The sequence below is a fragment of the Geotrypetes seraphini genome, chromosome 4 (assembly GCF_902459505.1).
Source record: "Geotrypetes seraphini chromosome 4, aGeoSer1.1, whole genome shotgun sequence".
NCBI lineage: Eukaryota > Metazoa > Chordata > Amphibia > Gymnophiona > Dermophiidae > Geotrypetes > Geotrypetes seraphini.
This window is the reverse complement of record NC_047087.1, coordinates 166362678-166388609: the sequence shown is the minus strand read 5'-3', so window position 1 is coordinate 166388609 and position 25932 is coordinate 166362678. Positions and strand designations below refer to the sequence as shown.

Here is a 25932-nt window from a genome sequence, read left to right as displayed (position 1 = left end):
AAAAATGACCCTTGCTTCCACAGGCAGCCAATGTAGTTTTTTGTAATATGGGCTTACATGGTCTGATTTCTTGAGGCCATAAATGAGACGGACTGCAGCATTTTGGATGATTCTCAGTTGTTTGATGGTTTTCTTGAGAGATCCCAAGTATATAATATTGCAGTAGTCTTACTTAAGATCAGGGATTGAACCAGCAGTCAAAAGGAAAATAAATCGAAGAAATGTTTAATGTATATGTACTGATGTACTGTGACGCTTATTGATGTTCTGTTATTGTTCTTTGTTTCATGTAACTTTTTGAAAACTCAATAAAATTTAATGGAAAAAAAAATGGTATGAAGTTTCCATAGAGTGAGAAAGGCTTCGGTCAAGGGTGACGCCAAGGATTTTGGTTGTAGGATTAATTGGGTAGTCTGATCCATTTAGTCTCAAGGAGGTGCTTACCTGCACCCATTCCTAAGTCTATTTTTATTAAGCTGCAGAGAAAAAATATTTGTATTTATTTGGAAATATAGTCAAAATAGAGAGGGAGTCAAAGTACAAAACAAACAAGAGCCCATAAAAGAAGCAGGTGGATATGCCGAAACACAGACCGTGTGAGGTCCTTCAATTAATGGAAGTTTGACTGCTCAGGACATGAAGGCCCCTTGTGCGTCTGTCTCTACATCACCAAAATTTGCTCCCTTCCCCTACTTCTAACTGGTCTCCCGCAGTGCCACCTCTCCCCCCGGCAATCTGTGCAAAACTCTGCTGCATGACTCATCTTCTACCAACCTCGCTACACTCACTTCATTGGCTCCCTATCTGCCTATTGCTGACCTACATGTGTTCTTTCTGCTGCCCCTCAATATCTCTCCTCTCTTCTCTCCCCTTATACACCTCCCAGAGAACTCCGTTCCTCTGATAAGCTGCTCTTAGCTGTACCTTTCTCCTCCACTGCCGATTCCAAACTTCATTTCTTTCATCTAACTACCCCTATGCCTGGAATAAATTACCCAAGTTTGTCAACTAAGCCCTTTCCCTTCCCTTGTTTAAAAGCCAACTGAAAACACACCTTTTTGATATAGCCTTCAATCCTCCTCTGCCCACCAACCCAACCAGCAGATCAACCGTTGCTCTTAACTGTATCCACGACATCCTGTTGGTCTGTCTTGTCTGTTTAGATTAGAGCAGGGACTGTCTTCTTTGTGCGCTGCGTGTCTGGTAGCACTATAGAAATAATTAATAGTAGTAGCAGTACTTTCTTTTTGTGCATATATTTGGAAAGATAGGCCACCAAGAGTAAAGAGGGAAAGAATGTACATCTCCAGAAGCATAAAGGCCTGAGTGTGCCTGATTTTCATTTGTGTTATCAGGCTGCTCAATTGAAAACCCAGTGTGGTTTTATGATTCTCCTAAAGCATGGGTGAAGTTGGAACAAAACTAATTAGGAGTTACTTCTCTATGGGTAGTGCCATTGCTCCCTCTTAAGCAGCTTTGCCTTCACTCCTAGTTGACTAGCAGGACCTGCACCTTGGAGGTTTGGCAAGAAGTGAGATTTAAACTCTTTCCACACAAGCAGTATTTCTATGCTCTAGGCTTTTTCAGGGGAGACAAAGCTCTATTTATCAGAATTGGACAAGTAGAAGTCTCCAGGTGCTAGGGCAAATGGTTTTCAAAGGAGCTTTTATTCATTTTGACACCCTTGGGGATAAATATGGAATGGATTCAACTGATTACTTTTGTTATCTTCAACTCTGGAACTTTTTGCCCAAGAAAATTTTGTCCTAGTGGTGGAAACACAGAAACTGATGCTTTTGAAAGCATTTAGTTTGGGGGTCTGGAAAAGGGGTCACTTCTAGGCAGGATAAATGTTGGGGCATCCCTGCCTTACCTTATGAAGGCTTCAGGTTTTGTAGGACTGTGAACCATCTTTTCTGAACCAAGCATCTTGGATACTTGTTTACAAGCTGTGTGCTCACAGTCAAGGTCACCATCTGCATAGCCTCCAGACTGTCTCCTATGAATTTGTGGAGGAGCGAGCTTCACAGGCATTGCTATGAAGTCCGTCTTGTTTCGTTATCATCTTGGCAAGACATTCTGTGCCTGCCTTGTTACTGAAGGATCTACAAGAAGCCCATACACCCTCCTCATGTATGACCGACCATAACCTGTGGGACAGCTCCTGACTAGGCCGGGTGGTCATTTGGGCTCAGAGAAACAGAGATTCTACACCAGCCCTAGGGCGGTTCAGGTTTGAAGTTTGGAGAGAGAGGAAAAACAGAAAGAGGAGAGAAGAGTTTCTAGGGATCGTGCACATCTCTGTGAAAAGAAGGACGATTGTCTGTGAGGCTTATAGACTTTGTTAAAGGCTGAGACTTTGCAGGAAGAATTTTGCAGCTGAGTATCTACTGGCTATATTTTTGTAACTAATTTTGTAATGGCTTGCCATATTTCCAAGTATTTTTATTTACTAAGAAATAATATAATCACACTTGCCACTGTTTCTATATAAAGCAGCAATTGTAGAATCACAGGGTCCATGAAGTTCTTTCATATCCCTAGCCAAGAGTTCAGGATAATTGCTGTATAAGTGATTCTTCTGTTTTATAGTTTCACCTGCTACATAAAGCACTGCTCCTTAGCCAAGCCACATTACAGAAAATATGAGGAAAACTTGTTGGGCTATATACCATAGATGGTAAGAAGTGGTAGGAATTGTGCACGTGCCCCCTTGGGATCTTCATTGCTAGTAACTTGATTGAGTACAGATAAGACCTTACAGTATTTCAGTGTTACTATACTCCTTGTTGCCTCCTGAAAATGTATGGTTTAGGCTCTGGTGAATGTTGAAGTTGTGGACAGAGGCACCTTTGTACATATTTGGTGGGAATTTTTTAAAAATTATTTATTTATCTTTTATTTACATCAAAGAAAACAAATTTGATAAAGAAAAATAAGAATAATCCAATAGGAAAATGATACATTTGATATTTTACTAAAATGTACTATGTTTATAGTCCACAACTGGTGAGAAGAGAGTCAAGCACTTCTAGGGTAGTTGAATTCAAGGAAAAAGAAAACATATAACACTCATAAGTACAAAGCTTTTTTTTCTGTTGTATCTTATACTAAACGATCTGGCTAGTGATATCAGTAGACTTCTCTGGGACTACTGAGGCCGCTTTGCCCTCCAAGAAAAATTGTAGTTGATTAGGTTCATAGAAGACATATCTATTAGATTGGTTCATAATACAACATTTACAAGGAAAGCACAGCTGAAAGGTAGAACTTAAATTTAGTACAGATTGATGCAACATCAAAAATTTGTTTTACCGAAATTGCATCCACTTGGAAACATCAGGAAAAACAGCTATTTTATATCTAAAAAAATTCAACATTTTCAGCTCTTATAGAATAGATGAAGAATTGCTTCTTTGGGCTCCTTTTACGAAGGTACGCTAGCATTTTTAGCGCACACACCGGATTAACCTGTGCTATAGCATGCGCTAGCCAAAAAACTACCGCCTGCTCGAGAGGAGGTGGTAGCGGCTAGCGCGCGCAGCATTTTAGTGCACGTTAAGGCCTTAACGCGCCTTCGTAAAAGGAGACCTTTGTCTTGTAAAAAGACAAAGGTCACCAACAATGTGGCCCTTTCAGAAATTTCACTTTGTGAGGATTCCAAAATGTCCGCAAGGTTTAGACCTCCCGACTAACTTTCCAAATCCTGCTTTAGGGATCCTGTTCTTTAGGGATGTTTAAGTAATACATTTTCTGTACTGGGAGTACAGTTCTCTCCGGATATTTTAAGACTGAGGTTAGGTATAATTGAAATAGTTCCTTAGGTGATTGTAACCTAGGAACCAGAAAATTAATTAGTCTCAGATTTAAGTTCCTGTTTGCATTTTCTAGGTTCTCAATCTTCCTAATCGACAAACTTTTATCTTTGAAATGTTGATTAGAGGAATTTTTTTGAACTCAGAGACCTGCTTCTCAACTTTGTCCATTCTTATATCCTGGTGCTGAATTTTTTTCCTCTAAGTTCTTTATCTGAACTGCAGAAGCTTGTGTCACTGAAATAAAGTGAGTGCATACCTTATGGAGGGTTTTAATAACCTTCCATATTGCCTCCATATTTATCACTGGTGGTTTCTTCTACGGGCTGAGAAGAGAAGAAGGTAACATCGCTGGAGAAACTTCCTCCAATTGATTAGAAGAAATAATTCCAACTCCCAAAACTCATTGGAGATCAGGTCCCCAGTCGCTAGCGATTGAAGCTGAGATTCCAGTGAGAGTGGAACTACCTCCGGGGTCAGGGGTGAGCTGAACAGCGCTGATGGAGTAATCAACCCCACCACTTCCTATAGCACCAACAGCATCCCAGATAGCCTCCCGGGGCATGGGGAAACTCCCAGACCTGCATAGCTCATCGAATTATCGCTGTCCAAGATCAAGGTCGGACCCCCCCTTGATCAGCAGAAGCGCCCTGTACAACCGGCACAGCATAAGGTGTAATGGCTGTTTGGCGCATTAGTGAAGTGGCAGAAGAGGCAGGAAGATCGCCCCTCTGTTTTCCTCTACACTTTGGCATCAGTAAAGTAACGCTGAAAAGGCAAGATTTTTATTTTATATTGCCAGCATAGCAGGAGCCTCTTCCTATGTGATTTGCTCCATCGCTATCTTGTTACCTTCTCCTCCTAAAGCACAATCAAACTGGAAGCTATGGTATAACTCTTAGAAGAAATTTTGCATGTTAAAGACATGAATCATGTACATGACCATTGGACATGCACTTTTCTTTTTATTGAATGGGCCTAATCAAGACTTGGAAGCAGGCAGTCAGAGGTTGGTGACCCTGTTGGCTACTACGGCTAGAGCAGGGTTGGCATCTGATTGGAAACAACCTAAGCTGTCCTCTAGAGAAAAGCTGTTAGTGAAAATTGATCACATCTATTTAATGTCCAAGCTGCCAGCTTTGAGAGAGCAGAATTTGCAATTTTCTTAACATTTGGCAGACCTACCACATTGGAGGAGTCTTACCATGTACATAGAAAATATTAATGCTACATACATCCTGTGGCGAGCTGGATTGGCTACTGGTTCCTGGTATACGCAGTCTTTATAGATATGATTCCATATACTAGGCATATTCAAGGGTAAGGAGTGAGAGGTTTGAATTGTACGTTATGTTATTTAAAACTGTTTAAAGTCTATATGCAGGTTTATTGGCTATAGCATATTATTTTTACTACATTTGCTAAGTTCTGGAATCTGTATACCAGTGTCTCGCAAACTTTACAAGCCTCAGCACACTAAACTGGCGCCTGCGGCTTGAAGGCACCCGGAAGTGTGCGTACATCGCTGAGATGATGTCACTCGCATGCGTGACATCATCAAGTCGACATCCATGCATGTGCGGAGGCCCTCCAGCCGCCAATGGGCCAGGGGAGGTCCTGAAAAAGAAGAGCCATGGATAGGAGAAGAGATGCCAGGGAGGAGAAGGAGGAGGTGCTGGCAGCGGCTGACTGCCTACAGGATGTGCCTCTCACTGCGAGAGGCACGTCCTGTAGGCAGTCAGCCAGCGCTGGTGCTTCTCCTCTTCCCCAGAGTCTTGCAGCACACCTGAAATCTTGTTGGGCACACAGTTAGCAATACACTGCTGTATACTTTCAATAATTAAAAAAAAAAAAAAAATGAAATAGAGCTAGAACGCAATGGCATAGATTCTTTAAATGGCGTCATTGTTGGTGGTCGCCTTAAAAGCGACTACCGATTGCATTAGCCATGGCGCTGGCAGGCACCTTGAACTTTTATTGATGTAGTGTTTGAAACTGCGCTTCCTTTTCCACTTAGGTGCTGGTAGGGTGCCGTTTATGGAATTTTCCCCAACATGTGCCCAAATGATGCTTTGTTGATGTTTGTAGAGTTTGTGTACAAAAATGCCAACACTGTGAGTGTTTTAGCTTCCCCAGTACTAAGCAAACTCTTTCACTGTGTCCATTGGGGTAAATTGTGTTACTATTAGCACCCTGCCCTTTTTGAAAAGTTGATTCCTAAGAACAGTTATGAATGTTCAACAAAATCAATACAATTTTAAAAATAAAACAATGAGTATAATTTTCAAAGCTGTTTCCCACATAAAACATTGCTTTATACCAGTGTCTCAAATTTTTTTTAGCTCTGGAACACTAAACAGAGCAAATGTTTTTCGCGAAACATTATAATTGAAATTATAAAATTGCAAAACCAACAAAAAATTAAATTTGAGAGTTATTTATTTAAACTTTTTTAAGCTATGTATGGATATTGTAACAACATTGAAACTAAAGTAGATAAAAATATAGAAATATGATGGCCGATAAAGTCCAAATTGCCTGTCCACAGCACCTGCTGACTCCTCCTCTCCATAAAAGATCCCACTTGCCTGCCCCATGCTTTTCTTGAAACTTCTAATCAATACGATGGATGTGCTTGTTTTTGAGTGCAAACACATTTCATCATCCACCATCTGCAATCATTCTCTTTTTTGTTTTCAATTTAATTTCTGTCATAGCTGAAAATTCAAGTTAGCAAAGATAAGAAGATCCAAATGGTAACAAAGCCTTGATTGCTTCGTTGCTCAAGTTAGGTTAACTACTGCATAAAAAAATTAAAATAAAATTACTTGCCGTTAGTTTTCAAGGACCAATCATGTCAAAGAATGATGCTTGTCTGGGCAGTTGTATCGTTATGCCCAGAGACGCTCATAGTAACATTGACAGCCTCTTGCATACATGACTTACATGTCATCTATTCTAATTTTTACTTATGAAGGGAATTTTAAAAAATAAAGTAAAATTCTGGAATCTCTCTTGGCACATCCAGAACCTCTTCGGGGCACACCACTGTGCCGGGGCACACAGTTTGAGAGACACTGTTTTATATATACAAATAGACTGGTATAAAACTGCCCTGACTTTATATGGGTTAAATTATTTATATAATGCTTTTTTGCTGTAGTAAGTGGAAGCTTTTCTAGGAGCAGAGTGTAGACATACATTTGGATTTTCAAAAAGTACACACATACATCTTCTAAAAATAGCATGTAGGCCATCTCTTTTCCATAGAAATGAGCTATATAGTGGGCTGAGAACCTGGGGAACTGGGCAAGTCACATAACCGTCCGTTGCCCCAGGTACAAAAACTTAGTTGTGAACCCACTAGGGACAAAGAAAGTGCCTGTATGTAATAAATGTAAAACTGTTTGTACCACATAAAGACAGTATATCAAATCCACATCTCTTTTTACCTTTTGGGGATCTTCGGGGTTCTTGACTCCTGGACTGGCTACTGTTGGAGACAGGATGCTGGGCTTGTTGTAGGACCTTGCTCTGACTCAGCAGTGCATTTCTTGTGTTCAGGTGTAAAAGTGTGCTAATGTCTTTAGTGGGATAAGCTTTCAACAGAATATTCATATATATTCTTTTTAAAAATTGTACCAAAGCCCACAAAGGAGAAAGTATGCTCCTACCTTTTATACATATCTGCAGTTATAAAATTATACCCTGTATATTAGTGGTCTCAAACTCGCGGCCCGGGGGCCACATGCGGCCCACCAGGTCCTATTTTGAGGCCCTCGATATGTTTATCATAATCACAAAAGTAAAATAAAATTGTTTTGATCATATGTCTCTTTACCTATAAATTACAATATTATTATTAAAACTTAGCCAAAAGGAAAGATTTATAAACTATAAAGTGTTTTATCTCATGTAAAATTGTCATTTCTTTAATAAGAAGAAATTAACTATTCTTTCTGCGGCCCTCCAAGTACCTACAAATCCAAAATGTGGCCCTGCAAAGGGTTTGAGTTTGAGACCACTGCTGTATATGTATGATGGGATATAGTAATTGTAACTAAATTTTTTAATACTTTTTAGAACTCCACCCATATAGTGAATTTGTATTTATCTTTATTTAATATTTTTATATTTTAGGAACTGATAAATTTGGCTGCAAAGCATCCCAACCTTTCCGTGATCAAGCTAGGTATGTCTGTTTGTTATGTTTAAGTATCTTTTTATACCACCTGTCAATAAATTATAACAAAGAGGTTATAAAAAATAACTACATCTTCTCCTTTTTTCAGCTCACTTACCTACTGGTTAGAATTTCTTTCTCCCTCTCTTTCCCATCCATCCCTCTCCTGCTTTTTTTGATTCTTTACTAACCCTCCTTTTCCTGGAATTTTTCCTTTTGTAATAAATGGTGTCAGGATAGAGGATGTCAGCAAATAAAGGACTGGCGAACCTCATGGTTAGAGGACAGTTAGAAAAAGGAGTCAGATCTAATAAACAGGCAAAATCAAGGATGTGCAAAGTCAACTTATTAAAGGAGGGACTTGGGACTTGTATACTGCCTTTTTATAGTTATACAACCATGTTCAAAGTGGTTTTACATACAGATAACTTCAAGCATTTTTCCTATCTGGGCTCACAATCTATCTAATGTACCTGGTGTAGTGGCAGATTAAGTGACTTGCCCAGAGTCACAGGGTTTGAACCCATAACATCAGGGTGCTGAGGCTGTAGCTCTAACACTGTACTACACTCTCCTCCACTAGCATCAATCAAGGAAAGATATGACAGCTGGACTCAAATGGATTCAACATGGCCATTTTTCAGTGACTGTGCCTATGTCAGAAGTCAACCAATCTAATCTAATCTAATCTTCCATTTGTGAGTTGCACAAACCTTTGCAAGCTTTGTATAACACAGTCTATAAAACACAGACTAGTTCTCCAGCACTCAGGACTTAAATTAGCACTTTGATCTTTGCTGTTATTCCAGATTTCAAGGACTTAAGCATGTTATACAGACTAGAGGTCTGCACGGGAATGGGGATCATGGGAATCCCGCAGGTCCTGTGGAGATCCCCCCCGAGGTCAAGGGGATTCCCACGGGACTCCCACAGAGCCTCCTCCCAGGCCCATGGGGATGGACCTGGCATTCCTATCTCGAGGCCTACCTAATTTCCGGTCCAAGTCCAACTCCGCACTGATCTCCCAACAAATCAGCAGCAACAGTCTCTGTCATGTAGGCAGTGAGCTCAGCATGTAGGCACACAGACTCTGTCATATGTAGGCTAGAGTGGGAGGACAGCCTACATAATGGTAGAGCGGGAAGACAGATTCCTCCTCCTCCCCCCCGGGACAAGGTTGCTGCATGAGCAGAAAGCATCAGCACCGAAATATGTCTATTATTAGTAGGAGTAGTATTATCACTAATCCTTTTCATGCCTGTCATGGGAGCCCAGCTATGTTCTGTGCTTCACCTCATGGCTCTTCCAGGTATACTATAGAACAGATGGCTCTGTGTTCTTCTGCCAGCTACCTGTAGCTACGTTTCCTTCAAGATAATAGGATTAATAGAGAAGACTAGCCTTTTGGAACCAGCCTTACATCAAAAGGAATTATTAGATGCGCTGCAAACTCTGTTCAACACGTCTCAGATTTTACTGTGTGTTTCTGCTTTTATTGCTTGAAAATTTAGCTCCAAATTTTACATTTAGCCAGCGTGTATAACACAGAGGAATTACCAATGCATCCCAAATGTAGCCCTGTGGCTTTAAGGAAAGGGAAGCTCCTGGAATTCATTTCTTTGAAGACACAGAAGACCCCACACTTTGGGCTATAGTCTTAGAAATCTCGACTTTCAAGAGAGACGTCTAAAAGTCTGCAAACACGATCACCTTCTATTAGTTTTGAAAAATAAGCATATAAGAAATCAGTGTGTCAAAACAAGCACACAAATGCTTTATTTTGTGCAACATAAATGTTTATCTTAGCCACGGAGGAAGCCACTGCCTGCCCCTGGGATCAGTAGCATGGGATGTTGCTACTATCTGGATTTCTGCTGGGCTAGATGGACCATTGGTCTGACCCAGTATTTTTCCTGAAGCTGACATAGCCCAGTCCAAGTGATTGAAACTTGTTATTCTTCCCTATCACAGTATAGAGATTCATATTGCAGCTTTAAAATCAAACCTGGTTTAATTTTTGTAATCTTATTCAATACAAAGTTGCTTCTGAATTCTCTGCTACACCTTACAAGGCTGAAATAATATTATCGAACTCTGTAAAAATTTTTATTTATAGACTGATTTATCATTATTTCTCTAATTTTGTGGGACCAAAAATCATATACCTGAAATTGCCACCATCTCCTTTCAAAATCTTTCAGTTTTGGTTCATTTTACTGAAAAATATATTACTTTATTTTAAGTCTCTATGTGAAAAAATATTTCCTTCCAATAAGATAAGTGTTTTTCAGCTGAGCCCTATTCATTGTTAAAATATACTTTTACTTGCAAACAGTTTTTTTCAAGGTATATTTGTCAAATACACTACCACTAATAAATATTTATCTTGACAAAATTCTCACACTGTGTTGAGTATAGCAACTGGAAATCACTTCTATTTTACTGAAAACGAACCTCAGAAACAATGGCAAGGCATCCCAAGCACTCACCAAGCCTTGTTCAGCCACACAGGCAAAGGCACATCAATCATAGGCTCCTCATGCAACCGAGAACCGCCACAGTAAAAAACTCAAAATTGAGAAAAATCTGTGCCGGCCTGGGTTGCAAAGCGAAAGAATCACAAACAGTGTGTAAAAACGTGGTCACACAAAAAACACAAAACAAAATATAAAAAATCCCCAAAATGCAGTCAAGCCAAGTACTTAGCTGAAGATAGTTGGAGCGCGCTATCCTAGAAGACTGAAGACGGGCTCACTCATCCCGGTAAATTCCACTGTTCATAGTCTAATGCTCCACCTGCAATAGTTCACGTTGTAATCCTACATGCTTTATTCTTCAAACTACACCTCCAACAAGCAAGTCTACTTTCCACTCTGGCAGCCGGCCACACCTCTCACTGCTTCCAACTGCCAATCTAACAGTACATACCAGAGCTACTATCAGTACTACCGGCCCGTGGTAAGCGACATCCAGCAATAAACCCTTCCTCGACAAGAGTCTTGTTTCACTTCATCACGCTGCCTCAGGAGACAAGGGCTCAAAACAACAGCAAAAAAAGTCAGAAGCGTTTCTTTCATCACCAGTTCAGCAACTCTTCCCAGAATATACCATGCATCCTTCAAATATGTCACTAGGACTCCATAAAAAAAAGCACAAGCTCTGCTGAAGTAAGTCTATTATTAGTAGGAGTAGTATTGTTTATTGCCTGCTTTCATCTTAAACCGCCCCATCCCCAGATTTGTGTACTGTAAATACACGGCAGCTTTTCAGAGCTTTTTCTGTTTGCCTAAGGCTTGATGGTTCCCTGGGGAGAGCAGTGCAATGGGGGAATGGAGGGGATTCCTCACAGGGATGGGCGGGGATGGAGGTGATTCCTCGCGGGGACGGGTGGGATTTCTATCCCCACGCAACTCTCTAATACAGATCCTAAGGACATATTAGTTGACTCCTGACATAGGCACAATCTCTGAAACACAGCTCTGTTGAGTCTAACTGTTAAACCTTTCCTTGATTTGCTGCTAATAAATTGATTTTGAGCCCAATCTTCAGTGCTATTTAGCTGGCTGGGAATGGCTCCCGGCTGACTTAATAGCGCATAGTTGGCTATCCACTGACATTCAAAGAGAAATCACTGGCTATCTCCCACTGAATCTCCCATTTTGATGGCTAGACAGTCACCGCCACTATTCAGTAGCTTGCTGGCTAAGTTCAATGTTCAGATTGATCCGCCTAAAAAGCAGGTATATCTTTGGTTGCTACGACTTAGCCACCCAGCTGATGAATATCGGCTTAGTCAGCTATGTCTCAGCCAGCCAATAAACCCAGGAAATTTAATGCCAGTCGCCAGATACATAGTAACATAGTAATGACTGCAGATAAAGATCTGAATGGTCCATCCAGTCTGCCCAACCATATACACTTTATAACTTAATGATTTAATTTCAATTGTTCTTCTTCTTAGATATTTCTGGGCCAAAACCTCAGAACTATGCTTAGGTTCCATCTCCTGCAGTCTCCATGAAAGCTCACTTCAGCCCATCTAAACCATCCCAGCCATCAAAGCCCTCCCAAGCCATCCTCACCTGAATGGCCCTATACAGGACACAGTTCATGCATGTCTGCCCATTACTGGCCTTAGGTCTTCAATATATACCATTATTTTCTGCCTAGAGATCTTCTGTGTTCATACCATGCTTTTTTTAAAACTCTGTCACCATTTTCCTCTCCACCACCTCCTTCGGGAGCGCATTCCAAGCATCCATCACCTTCTCCATAAAGAAGAATTTCCTAACATTACTCCTGAGTTTACTGCCCCTCAACCTCAAATTATGCCCTTTGGTTTTCTCTGGAAAAGATTTTGTTCTATGTTAATACCTTTCAAGTATTTGAACGTCTGAGTCATATCTCCCCTGTCCCTTCTTTCCTCTAGGGGCTTCCGATCTCTCCTCATACATCTTTTGGTGCAACCTGCTACCATTTTCCTTGCCTTTCTCTGAACCACTTCAAGTTTTCTTATGTCCTTTGTCAGATTCGTTCTCCAAAATTGAACACAATACCCCAAGTGGGGCCTCACCAACGACCTGTACAGGGAGGCAGCCTGTTATCTCTCATGGTCTGAATATCAGGTGGTTAGTGTACACATCCTGGGTTTTGCCCATTTATTGAGCCTTACTTCTTTGTCTGACAGGACAGAGGATGATAGCTGGTAGGTTTCATCTCTAAAGTCTCCGATATCGTATACTTACCCCAGGATACTCTTTGCACAGAAAATTAGTTGCTTTCTCTTTCTGTCTTTTATACTGTTCCTAGTCACAGAATGATGATTCAAGTTGCCCCGATTGGCCCACTGAAAATGCACTCTGACTTGAAATACATCCTCTCAGATTGGCTCCCTATACCCGTTTAAACCCTTGAACTCCTATTCTATCTTGCCCATGAATAGATCTGTCTTGTGATCTCCTGAGTGTTATATGCTATCTCCTAATAAAAGTCAGCACAGTGACAGTCACGAAGCTCCAGTATTGAGCAAACTCCTTGATTGTGCCCATATATATTCTGGCCGATATTCAACTGGCAATGATCAGTTTTTTTAAATGTATGCTGACAGCTGTATTCCTGGATTTTCAATGCCGAGTCATGTCTGAGTGCCGGCATTTTGATATCCAGTTTTAGGTTGGTCACTAAAGCTTATACAATTAAGTGCAATATTCAACCCTTGACCACATAACCTGAACTGCTTAAAGACAGGACTGTTATTAATGCAGCCTAATTTAGGCAGTTATCATGTGGTCAACGGCTGAATATCAGCACTTAACCACATAATTGCCAACTCTGACCCTGGAACATCCATAAATAAGCTGACCAATGCAGTCACTAACCAGTTAAATACTGCTGAATAGGAGTCATGTGATGAAGCCTAGCTGAGAGGTGGCTCTTGCCTGAGTTCCACTGCTCCTCCATTCTCTCACCTTAGTTATTATCCCATGCTGCTATTTGGCCGTGTTTGAATGGTTGTCTTTTCTTCCCAACACCTGGAGGCTGCCATGCAGTGGCGTATCAAGGAGGGGGCGGTCCGTCCAGGGTGCAAGCCATGAGGGGGTGCTCCTGGCCTTGGAGTCATGGCGCAGGAACTTCCCTTCTCATAGCCTGACCCCAAGGCTTTCGCCTCCCTTTGCGATTCCTCTTCAAAGCAACCTGCATAAAGGATCGCAGGTACTTCAGTGATCCTTGCAGGTTGCCATAGGCCTCCCGAGTTGTCCCTCTGCCGCGGTCCCGCCCCTCCTCTGATGTCAGAGGAGGGGCGCTACTGCGGTCAGAGGGACAACTCGGGAGACCTATGGCAACCTGCAAGGATCTCTGAAGTACCCGCGATCCTTTCTGCAGGTTGCTTTGAAGAGGAATCGGGTAAAGGGAGGCCAGAGGGGAACACGCAGGCCTTCCCGAGGGGAGGGGGAGGGGGAAGGGGAGGAGAGACAGTCCTTCAGGTGTAGGGGGGGAGGTACAGGCTTTCAGGGGGGACAGACCTTCGGGGGGGGACAGGCCTTCAGGGGTTCAGGGGTGGACAGGCCTTCAGGGGGGACAGACCTTCGGGGGGGGAGGTGCAGGCCTTCAGGGGTGGGGTGTAGGCCTTCAGGGTGGGTGCAGGCTTTCAGGGGGACAGTCCTTCGGAGGGGTGCAGGCCTTCAGGGGGGACAGACCTTCGGGGGGGAGGTGCAGTCCTTCGGGGGAGGGTGCAGGCCTTCAGGGGTGGGGTGTAGGTCTTCAGGGTGGGTACAGGCCTTCAGGGGGGAAAGACCTTCGGGGGGAGGTGCAGTCCTTCGGGGGGTGCAGGCCTTCAGGGGGGGTGCAGGCCTTCAGGGGGGGGTGCGGGCCTTCAGGGGGAACAGACCTTCGGGGGGAGGTGCAGTCCTTCGGGGGGGAGGTGCAGGCCTTCAGGGGGGACAGTCCTTCGGGGGGGGGTGCAGGCCTTCGGGGGGTACAGGCCTTCAGAGTGAGTGCAGGCCTTCAGGGGGTCAGACCTTCGGGGGGGAGGTGCAGTTCTTTGGGGGGGACAGGCCTTCAGGGGGGCAGACCTTCAGGGGAGGGGGTCCTGGTGCAGAAGTACACGGAGGGAGGGAGGGAAGGGGGGGGTTCAAAGATATGTGCATATGCCGGACTTTGGTGGAAGAAATAATGGGTCTAAAAACAGAAGAGTGGGTAATGGGATTTAGGGAGGGAAGGAACAGAAAGGGAGAGAAGTTAGACACAAGGGATGGTGTGGAGGGGGGATAGAGATACTGGATAGGAGGATAGTTGGGAAGAGAAAGGGAGAGATGGTGGACCCTGGGATGGCGGGGAAGAAGGGAGAGATCTTGGATGAAAGGGTAGTTGTGAAAAGGTGAATCTGTGGATGGAGATGAAAAAAAAGGAAAGATGCCAGACCTCCGGGGGATGGAAGGTAAACAGAAGTGGAGGACAGAGATGGCAGATTGATGGTTAGCATGGAGAAAGAAGAAAGAAGGAGACCATGGCAAGCAAGACAACCAGAGCCTGGGACCAACAAAGATTTGAATATTGACTAGAAAACAAAAGGTAGAAAAAATAATTTTATTTTCTGTTTTGTGATTACAATATGTCAGATTTGAAAAGTGTATCCTGCCAGAGCTGGTGTTAGACCACAAATGTGAGCTAGGATTTAACAGAGAGAGGAAAAGACCTTTTTGTTTCTTTATTTGTTTACACCACTGGTTCCCAACCTTGTCCTGGAGGATCACCAGGCCAATCGGGTTTTCAGGCTAGCCCAGTGGTTTGGCAGTATCTCTTTGTGGTTGAAGGAAGGAAACTTTGTTAACCTTAGCATTGACCTTCAGAATATGTTTGTAACAGCGCTGCTTGTGTGGCATTAGGCTATGTAGTGATCGAAAGAAAAAACCACTTTGCACTTTTTTGCACTATATGGTGGGTGTATGAGGAGATTCACATTTCCTGCACAGCTAAGTCCTTGTGAAGTTACCTTGTTCTTTCTGTATTTGACATCTAGCAAGGTCTCTGTTTGGAAGGAAAGATCTAAGCTTAAAAATGAAGTGGCCAGAAGTTATGGTAAAAGCAGATAGCATTGCTGATTTTAAGAAAGGTTTGAACAAATTCCTGGAGGAAAAGTCCTTAGTCTGTTATTAAGACATGGGGGAAGTGTCTGCTTGCCCTGGATCGGTAGCATGGAATGTTGCTACTCTTTGGATTTTGACCAGGTACTAGTGACCTGGATTGGTTACCATGAGAATGGGCTACTGGGCATGATGGACCATTGGTCTGACCCAGTTAGGCTATTCTTATGTTATGTTCTCATCTGTAAGGGCCTTTGTTTTCACTTCTTATTTTAATGTATTTTTTTTCTGGGAACTTATCAGTGTTTTTTAGAATGGGAACAAAAATGGAAGAGAATTAATGTGTGTGGAATTGGGGGGGGGGGTAACTAATTTCTTCAGCTAAATAATTCAATCCACCTCAACCAGACATAGGAGAACTCATGCACCATTCACACACCCTCCAACCAAAAACGTCAAAAGAAAAAAACAGTTCGACAACCTCCTAGTCATTCGAGCTGCAACACTCGACCCCCAACTCTGCAACCTATTGACCTCGACCACAGACTACAAAACCTTCAAAAAAGAAATAAAAACCCTTCTATTCAAAAACCACATAAAACTGAACTAACACAATCAGAACTGTCCCAAGCATCACCTGCAACTACTCCATATGTACTTCTGATGTCATGACAATTCAGACATAATTTATGTTATGGTATGTTTGGAATAATGGTTACATATATGAGGTTCAATAAAAAAAAATTTTCACTGCCTGTTTCTATTATGATCATTTATTCCGTTTCATGGTTATTACAAAAAATATTTTTTTATATGGGGGGTGTCAAAAAATGGCCCCAGGTGCCACATACCCTAGGTACGCCACTGCATTTCCCTTCAGTGTTTTCTCCCCACTTCTCTTCCCCCATCTCTTTCCACTTCCCTTTTGGGCGGTGAATGGCCTTGTTCCTGTACCTGCAGCGACGATGACTTTTTCTCCCACCGTTTCAGCGGGTAACAGTCACAGTGTCATTCTCTATACCTGGACATTTTCCTGAGTGCTGACTGGGCCCGTGTTTATCAGAGGAATATTGTGTCCAAGATCGAGGGCTTTCATGTCTTGTGTACCTGTTGGGGAGATCTCCCGTTATCACTGCTTGGGAGGATTGCATTGGTTAAGATGGTTCTGCTACTCAAATTATTATATCCCAAGCAAATGTTGCCATTTTGGGTACATAATTTTTATTTATTTTATTTATTCAATTTTCTATACCATTCTCCCAGGAGAGCTCAGAACGGTTTATATGAGTTTATACAGGTACTCAAGCATTTTTTTTCCCTGTCTGTCCCGACGGGCTCACAATTTATCTAATGTACTTGGGGCAATGGAGGGGTTTAAGTGACTTGCCCAGGGTCACAAGGAGCAGCGTGGGTGCTGAGGCTGTAGCTTTAACCACTGCACCACACTCTCCATGACTGTTTGTTCTGGTCCATCATCGCTTTATTCATCTGGCGCTCCCGCAGGGCACGTATTAGTTATCAGAAATTGGTGAAGGGGAGTGAGCACAGGGGACTTGCACTTCCAGATATTAGGCTCTATAATGTTGCCACACTATTTTGCTGGATACATGAGGCTCATACGCAGGGGGAGAGGTTTGCGCCGCAGGGGTTTATGGCATACTGAATCCGTCCCTGTAGCATTATGGCCTACATTTTGGTGGGCACCTAGAGGTAGGGGGTACCTTCGGGTTGTAAAATTAGCCTGGATTCTTTTCGGAAGGCTTAGATATGGTGGAGGAGGCACCCACCCCTAGGCTCAAATTACTGTTATACTACTTCTAAATTACCCTTCACATTTCTGCAGCTGATCTTAAGAAGGATAATCAGCACAACCTGAAATACCTAACCCCCAAGCCCTCTCACCAGATCTGGAAACTCACCTTTTTCCCCACACCTGAAGAGATACTGAGAGGATCTGCTCTGCTGAGAAAATAAAAAATACATCCATTGGAACATTTTCTGCTGGTGGTATTCAAACTTGGGAAAGGTAAACCTGGGCTTTGGTGGGTTATATTTTTGTAGTTCTCTTTTTAGCTCAGCAAAATCAGTCAGACAGTAGTGTAGCCTTTAGAGTCTGTTAGAGAAGGAGAGAAAAGGACATTCTCCTTCTGAGAGGAGAAAAGTAGAAGACATATCTTTGGATAAGCATATATTATTTTGCTCTGAGCTTTGATAGGTTTGGGAAGAAAAGTTCAATTGTAAGTTCTATTCTAAAGACAGTTTAGATCTTAAAAGAACAAACTTTTAATAAAATCCTAATGCTCTCTATACTAATCTAATATATTCCTAGTAGCTTAAAAGGATTAATTAATTAGCTCAATAACAAGATGCAGACAGTAGTCCAGCAGCAAAAGGGTTGCTATCCAGTCTTTTGTATTGAGTGTCACATGTATGATTTTCTCCCAGTTGGCGAGAAGTTATATGTGTTGCTCGCTGCAAAGAGCTCCTAGCTCTCAGAGAACGAGTACATTCCCTTGAGGCTAGAGTAGCAGACTTGGAGGAGCTGAGGGAGACAGAGAAGTACAGTATATAGAGGAGACCTACAGGGATGTTGTAGAGAAGTCCCACCTCCAGTCTGGTAGCCCCTGTGCTGCCTTGGAGGAGAGAGGTCTCCTAGAAGGAGAGCATCAACCTGGTGAAGTAGGAAATAATCTTGTAGCTAGGACCCGCCCACCCAGGGGATGCAATATCCTCTCGCACTGAGGATGTATCTCCAGGGGCTTCTGCACAGGAGAGAAAAGTTAGGACAGCGGTTGTAGTTGATTCGATTATTAGACATGTAGATAGTTGGGTGGCTGGTGGGCGTGAGGATCGCCTGGTCACTTGCCCACCTGGTGCGAAAGTGGCGGACCTCAAGCGTCACATAGAAAGGATTTTAGATAGTGCTGGGTACCAATAACTTGTAGATACCAATGACATAGGCAAATGTGGGAGGGAGGTTCTGGAAGCCAAATTTAGGCTCTTAGGTAGAAAGCTGAAATCCATATCCTCCAGGGTTGCATTTTCAGAAATACTCTCAGTTCCACACATAGGACCCAAGAGGCAGGTAGAGCTCCAAAGTCTCAATGCATGGTTGAGACGATGGTGTAGGGAAGAGGGATTTAGATTTGTTAGGAACTGGGCAACCTTCTGGGAAAGGGGGAGCTTGTTCCGAAAGGGCGGACTCCACCTTAACCGAGATGGAACTAGCCTGCTGGCGCTAATGTTTAAAAAGGAGATAGAGCAGTTTTTAACCTGAGATGTGGGGGAAAGCTGACAGTCGCCCTGGAGCGGATGTTTTGGTGTGAGGTATCCTTGGAGGATACTATTGAAACAGGATATTTAAGGAGTACCAGTAGATAGGTTCCAATAATGCTGAAAGAAAGCCAGGAGGGTTTAAGAGGAAGGCAAAGTAAAAAACTCAGCAGACCGAAGTTGCAAGGAAGAAACACAATTTGAAGTGTCGGTATGCAAATGCTAGAAGCCTAAAAAATAAAATAGGAGAGTGAGAGTACATAGCACTGAATGATGAGATAGATATAATAGGCATCTTGGAGACCTGGTGGAAGGAGGACAATCAATGGGACACTGCGTTACCTGAGTACACATTGTATCATAAGGATAGAGTAGATCAAAATTGGAGGGGGGCTGCGCTATATGTTAAAGAAAGAATTGAATCAAATAAAATAAACATTCTACAAGACATAGATAGCAGTATGGAATCAATATGGATATAAATTCCATATGTGAAGGGAAGGAATATAAAGGTAGGGTTATACTACCGTCCCCTGGGACAAAATGAGCAGACAGATGAAGAAATGTTTTCAGAGATTAGGAAAGCTGGAAAAATGGGCAACACTATAATAATGGGTGATTTCAATTACCAAAGAAGAAGCAAAAATTATGCTTGACACAGTAACGATCACTCCACTGACCACTGTGTAATACAATATAGGGTGAGAGAGAAACACAATATTTTACACTAAGCTAAACACAGCATATAAATATGTGGAGAAAAAAGCCTCAGTTAATGCTTCATGGGATCAAAAAAAAACTCCACAGCAGTGTATACTGCAGTTCTGTCACAATGTCCATATAGTGTTTCATCTACAGCAGGGGTAGGGAACTCCGGTCCTCGAGAGCCGTATTCCAGTCAGGTTTTCAGGATTTCCACAATGAATATGCATTGAAAGCAGTGCATGCACATAGATCTCATGCATATTCATTGGGGAAATCCTGAAAACCCGACTGGAATACGGCTCTCGAGGACCGGAGTTCCCTACCCCTGATCTACAGGATCAGTCAGCATCAATACCAAAAAGCAAACGTTACAGTGTACTAACACCATGCACTGTTGAAACTAAGCAGAAAAAGACTTATCTGTATTTTCATTCATGCACAACGCTGCTGCTTGTTTCTTCCACACACCACTACCCACTAGTACACTGTAGCGTTTGCTTTTTGATATTAACTGAGGCTTTAAGAACATAAGAAGTTGCCTCCGCTGAGTCAGACCATAGGTCCATCCTGCCCAGCGGTCCGCTCCCGCGGCGGCCCATCAGGCCCATCGCCTGAGTAGTGGTCTATATCTATCTATACCCTTCAATCCCTTTTTCTTCTAGGAATCTATCCAAACCTTCTTTGAAACCATTTAATGTTTTGTTGTCTACAACAGCCTCTGGAAGCGCGTTCCATGTATCCACCACCCTCTGAGTGAAAAAGAACTTCCTAGCGTTTGTTCTAAACCTGTCCCCTTTCAATTTCTCCGAGTGCCCCCTTGTACTTGTGGTGTCCCTTAATTTGAAAAATCTGTCCCTGTCTACTTTTTCTATGCCCTTCAGGATCTTGAAGGTTTCTATCATGTCTCCTCTAAGTCTCCGCTTTTCTAGTGAGAAAAGTCCCAACTGCTTCAATCTGTCGGAATATGGCAGATTTTCCATTCCCTTTATCAGTTTAGTTGCTCTTCTCTGTACTCCCTCAAGTACTGCCATGTCCTTCTTGAGGTACGGCGACCAGTACTGGACACAGTACTCCAGATGCGGCCGCACCATTGCACGATACAGCGGCATGATGACTTCCTTCGTCCTGGTCGTAATACCCTTCTTAATGATACCCAACATTCTGTTTGCTTTCTTTGAGGCTGTGGCGCACTGCGCCGATGCCTTCAGTGTTGCGTCTACCATCACTCCCAGGTCTCTCTCCAGGTTACTGACCCCTAGCGGTGTTCCCCCCATTCTGTATGTGAACATCGGGTTCTTTTTCCCCACGTGCATGACCTTGCATTTCCCTATGTTGAAGCTCATTTGCCATTTTTCGGCCCACTTTTCCAGCTGCGTTAGATCCTTTTGGAGATCTTCGCAGTCTTCCCTGGTTTGAGCCCTGCTGTATAGTTTGGTGTCATCTGCAAATTTAATGACCTCACACTTGGTTCCCGCCTCTAGGTCGTTTATGTAAATATTGAACAGGAGCGGTCCTAGCACCGACCCCTGTGGAACTCCGCTCGTGACCCCTTTCCAGCCTGAGTAATGGCCCTTTACTCCAACCCTCTGCTTCCTGTTTGCCAGCCAGTTTCTGATCCATCGGTGGACCTCCCCTTGCACCCCGTGGTTCCATATCTTCTTAAGCAGTTTCTCGTGTGGTACCTTGTCGAAGGCTTTTTGGAAGTCAAGGTAAATGATGTCTATAGATTCCCCTTTATCCACCTGGTTGTTCACCCCCTCAAAGAAGTACAATAAGTTGGTGAGGCATGACCTGCCCTTGCAGAAGCCATGTTGACTCGGTTTTAGCTGCCCATTTTTTTCGGTGTGTTCACAGATGCTGTCTTTAATTAGTGCCTCCATCATCTTTCCCGGGACTGAGGTCAGGCTCACCGGCCTGTAGTTTCCTGGGTCGCCCCTTGAGCCCTTCTTGAAGATGGGCGTAACATTTGCTATTTTCCAATCCTCCGGGATCTCTCCAGTTTTTAAGGATAGGCTGTATATCTGTCGAAGTGGCTCCACTATTTCGTTTTTTAGTTCTTTGAGTACCCTTGGGTGAATGCCGTCCGGACCTGGTGATTTGTCGCTCTTTAGTCTGTCTATCTGCCTGAGTACATCTTCTTGGCTTACCTCTAAATTGACCAGTTTATCATCTTGGTCTCCTATTGCGATCTCCTTGGGTTCCGGAATGTTGGTTGTATTCTCCACCGTGAAGACTGACGTGAAGAACTCATTTAACCTTTCAGCTATCTCTTTCTCTTCTTTTACTACTCCCTTTCTATCTCCATCATCCAATGGTCCCACTTCTTCTCTTGCCGGTTGCTTCCCCTTGACGTATCTGAATAATGACTTGAAGTTTGTTGCTTCCTCTGCCAGTCTCTCTTCGTATTCTCTTTTTGCTTTTCTAACCACTCGGTGACACTCCTTCTGGTGTTCTTTGTGCACTTTTTGGTTCTCCTCTGTTTGGTCTTTTTTCCATTTTCTGAACGATGCTTTCTTGTCGCTTATCGCCTTCTTCGCTGCATTTGTTATCCACACTGGGTTTTTTGTTCTATTTTTTTTTTTGCATCCTTTCCTGAACTTGGGGATGCACAGGTTTTGCGCTTCGTGCACAGTTCCCTTGAGTAAGGTCCAGGCTTTTTCTACGGATTCCATCTTCCCTATGTTGCCTTTGAGTTTCTTTCCCACCATTTCCCTCATGGCATCATAATTTCCTTTTTTGAAGTTGAGTGCCGTCGTTGTGGTTCTTTTCCCCTTTGATGATCCAATTTCTAGCCTGCACTGGATCGTGTTGTGATCACTGTTACCTAGCGGGGCTAATACTGTCACCTCCTTTGCTGGCCCCCCTAGTCCGTTGAAGATTAGGTCAAGAGTGGCGTCACCCCATGTTGGTTCCATGACCAGTTGCTCCATGAAACAGTCCCTCGTGATCTCTAGGAAATTGGTCTCTCTTGCGCAGTTTGAGTGCCCAATACTCCAGTCTATCCCAGGATAGTTGAAGTCCCCCATCACCACCACATTTCCGCTTCTGCATACCTGCCTTAGTTCTGCCTCCAGGTCCTGGTCGATTTCTTCAGGTTGTCCAGGTGGGCGGTAGTACAGACCCAATTTAATGTCTGCCCCAGTTCCTCCCTGTAGCTTAACCCATAGTGATTCCAAGCCATCCGCCCGTACTGTTGTTTCCATCCTGGTTGAGGGTATGGAGTCTTTTATGTAAAGCGCTATTCCTCCACCCTTTTTATGTGCCCTGTCTCTCCTGTATAGTTTGTACCCTGGTATGGCCACATCCCATTGATTTTCCTCAGTCCACCACGTTTCTGTGACTCCAATTATGTCTAGGTCCTTTTTGCTGGCAGTGATTTCTAGTTCTCCCATTTTGGCCCTCAGGCTCCTAGCATTTGTGTACAGGCAGTTTAAGACCCAGTTTTTTGCCCTCTCTTTTTGTTTTCCTCGTGTTTTGGTACTCCTGCAGTCCTCCTCATGGTTTGCCAGCCCCCGAGCTTCATCCTCCTCCTGCTGCTGTGTGTCTGTGACGTCCTCAGCCTGTATCCCCTGCACCTCTTGTTCTCGTAATTCCCACTCAGTTCTGGGCTCTATTTCACAAAGTCTTTGCCCCTCTGTCTCCTGTTGTTCTGTGTTGGTGCCGCTTACGAGTTCCATTTGTGCCCTCGGTCCCTGCAATGCGTCCTTAGGTCCTTTTTCAAAACATACACACTCAGTCCCAAGTCCTCCTTTACAATGTCCCAGGTCAGTATCCTTGTCAGGTACTGATGTCCGATGTCCTCTTTCAAAACATACACACTCAGTCCCAAGTCTTCCTTTACAATGTCCCAGGTCAGTATCCTTGTCAGGTACTGATGTCCGATGTGTCGAAATCAGATCGACTATCGGCTTTCCCCTTCTCTTCAGTTTAAAGCCAAGTCTATGACGTTCTGGACGTTGCGTGCCAGCATCCTCGTCCCAGCTGTGCTAAGGTGCAGTCCATCTCTTCTGTAGAGCTTGTTCTTCCCCAAGAAAGTAGTCCAGTTCCTAACAAAGTGGAAACCCTCCTCATCGCACCATCTCCTCAGCCAAGCGTTAATTGCTTGTAGTTCGCTCTGTCTCCTTGTGTCCACTCTCGGTACTGGCAGGATCTCTGAGAAGGCTATCCTCCTTGCCCTTAGTCTCAGTTTCCTCCCCAGGATCCTGAACTGGTCAGTTAGTGTAGTCCTGTTGAAGCTTCTCCTGCTGATGTCGTTGGTTCCGATGTGGATCACTACTGCTGTGTCCTCCGTCTTGGCTCTCTCCAGGATCCTCTCGATATTGTTGATGATGTCCTTTGTTCTTGCCCCCGGGAGACATGTTACCAGTCGGTCCTCTCTCCCTCCGGCTATGTGACTGTCTACTCCTCTCAGGATTGAGTCTCCAACCACGATAGCTGATCTCCCCTTCTTCAACTTTCTCTCTGGTCTCAGATCTGTGTCATATGTGCAGTCCATTTGTCCGTCCTCTGGGTTCAGCTGTGTCTCCGCCCCTGGTCTCAGGTCTGTGTCATCTGCGCAGTCCGCTAGTCCATTCTCCTGGCTCTGATGGGTCTCCTCCTCCTCTGTCTGCCTAGGTCCTCCGCAAGGTCCTATTCCCATGGTGTCTGGTGGTTCCTGTTGTCCAACTGTCGGTTCTCTCCTGGTGTGTTGGTGTTCTCGTGCCTCCATCATCCTGCAGGCCTCCTCAATGAACTTCTCGAGTTCCCTAACTTGTTCCGCGATGTGGCTCTCTCTGGTGGTGTCTTCAGTTTCCCAGCATTGCTCTTCCATGGTGCAGAGTCCCTCCAGCTCCTGGACTCTAACCTGCAGTCTCCCGACCTCCTGTTTCAGGCTATCCAGTTCCTGGCATCGACTGCATATGTATGCCTGCCTCCCGGAGGGGAGGTAGTCATACATATGGCACCCGATGCAGTATACTGGGTAGCTCAGCTGGGTTCCCACATCCTCCATTGCTCCTTTCTCTTTCCTATGTCCCACGGTGTGAAAGGATTGTGCCCGGCGCGCAGCTAGCTGAAAGAGTAGAAAAAGAAAGAGAAACGAGAAGTGAGAAGAGGGGAAGTACCTGTGGTATAATTATTAGATATCGCTGCTGGGCTGCCTGGGCTCCTTCTTAAGGCTCCTTCGCAAAGGCGCTCTCGCTAAGGCGAGCGCCTTTGCCGCTCGCCTTCGCCGCGCGCCGAACGGCCGCGCGCTGTTGGCTCGCCCCCTCTTAAGGGGGAGTCTGGGCTGAAGCCGCTGACGCGGTGGGGGTGGGCGGAGCTACCTCTCGCCTGCCCCTGGCTCTCTGCTGGTTTGTCGGCTTTCCCCTCGCGCTGGCCCGCTGAAAAGTTTCGCTCTCTGCTCCTCGCCTGCCCTTCTCCTCACCTTGGCTGCCCTTCTCCTCTCCTCCGACGCTGAAGCAGTGAGCCCCTTGGCAGCGATTGGCTGGCCCGGAACTTCCTCTCCGACCTCAGAATTGACGTTGGATGGGAAAGCTTGTGGGCTCGGCGCTTGTGCAGTGACTTTTGCGGCATTGGGGAAGCAGGGATAACACAATGGTAACGGGACTCTATCGCGGAGCCCGGGATGGGATCCGTTATCGACTCGCTTTGCCCTTGAGATCTACTGGTCGATCGCACTCGACCTCTTGGACACCCCTGCCCCAGCTCATGTGCAGCATTTTTCACCACTGCAAACCAGCCCCATATCCATTTCTCCTTCTATCACCCCTCTCCAGCACCATGCCACATCTCTCCCTCCATCACTATGTCCAACATTCCTCCCTCTTGCATCCACTTCAATCTGTCCCTCTGTTCCCTCTCCACTCCACCACCATAACCAACATTTCTCCCTCTCATCCTTCTCTTCCCCATGCATCTCTACCTCAGTCCTCTCTCTCTCTCTATGCTCCACAATTTTCCTCTTTCTTCCTTTACCCCCATGTGCACCATCCCTTTCCGTCTCACTCACACACTCATATCCAACAATTTTCCCGTTAGTGCTTCCTTCCTCCCTCCCTTCTGTGTCCCATGTTCATGTCACTTCCCTTCCTTCTGTGTCCTGTCCCGTCCCTGCCTTCTAGCCTTTGTCCCCTAATTCCCCCCTTCTTTCTCCCTTTGTCCCATTATTATGTCCCCTTTCTCCCTTACTTGCTACAATGTGTTCACTCCCTTCAGGGCTGTCCAGCTGAGCTGTTCCTGCCTTCCCTCTGATGCCAGCTCTGACATCAGAGAGAAGGCTTCCGGGTCAGCCACGTGCAGCATGCAAAAACTGCTGCCCGTGATGCGTCTCTGTGTGGCTGAAGGCCGGAAGGAGCAGCCCTGAAGGAGGTAACTGGGATCTCCCGGTGACCCA

The 25932-nt window shown here is 44.4% G+C and overlaps 1 protein-coding gene across 1 annotated transcript in view; it reads left to right on the top strand.

Moving 5' to 3' along the window:
- The window catches only part of LOC117360033 (C-factor-like), a 65821-nt gene that overhangs the window by 7490 nt on the left and 32399 nt on the right, over nucleotides 1–25932 (top strand). The window contains exon 2 of the mRNA XM_033943603.1: nucleotides 7956–8007. Within this exon, the coding sequence (XP_033799494.1) occupies nucleotides 7956–8007 (52 nt within the window). The remainder of the gene's footprint in view (nucleotides 1–7955; nucleotides 8008–25932) is intronic.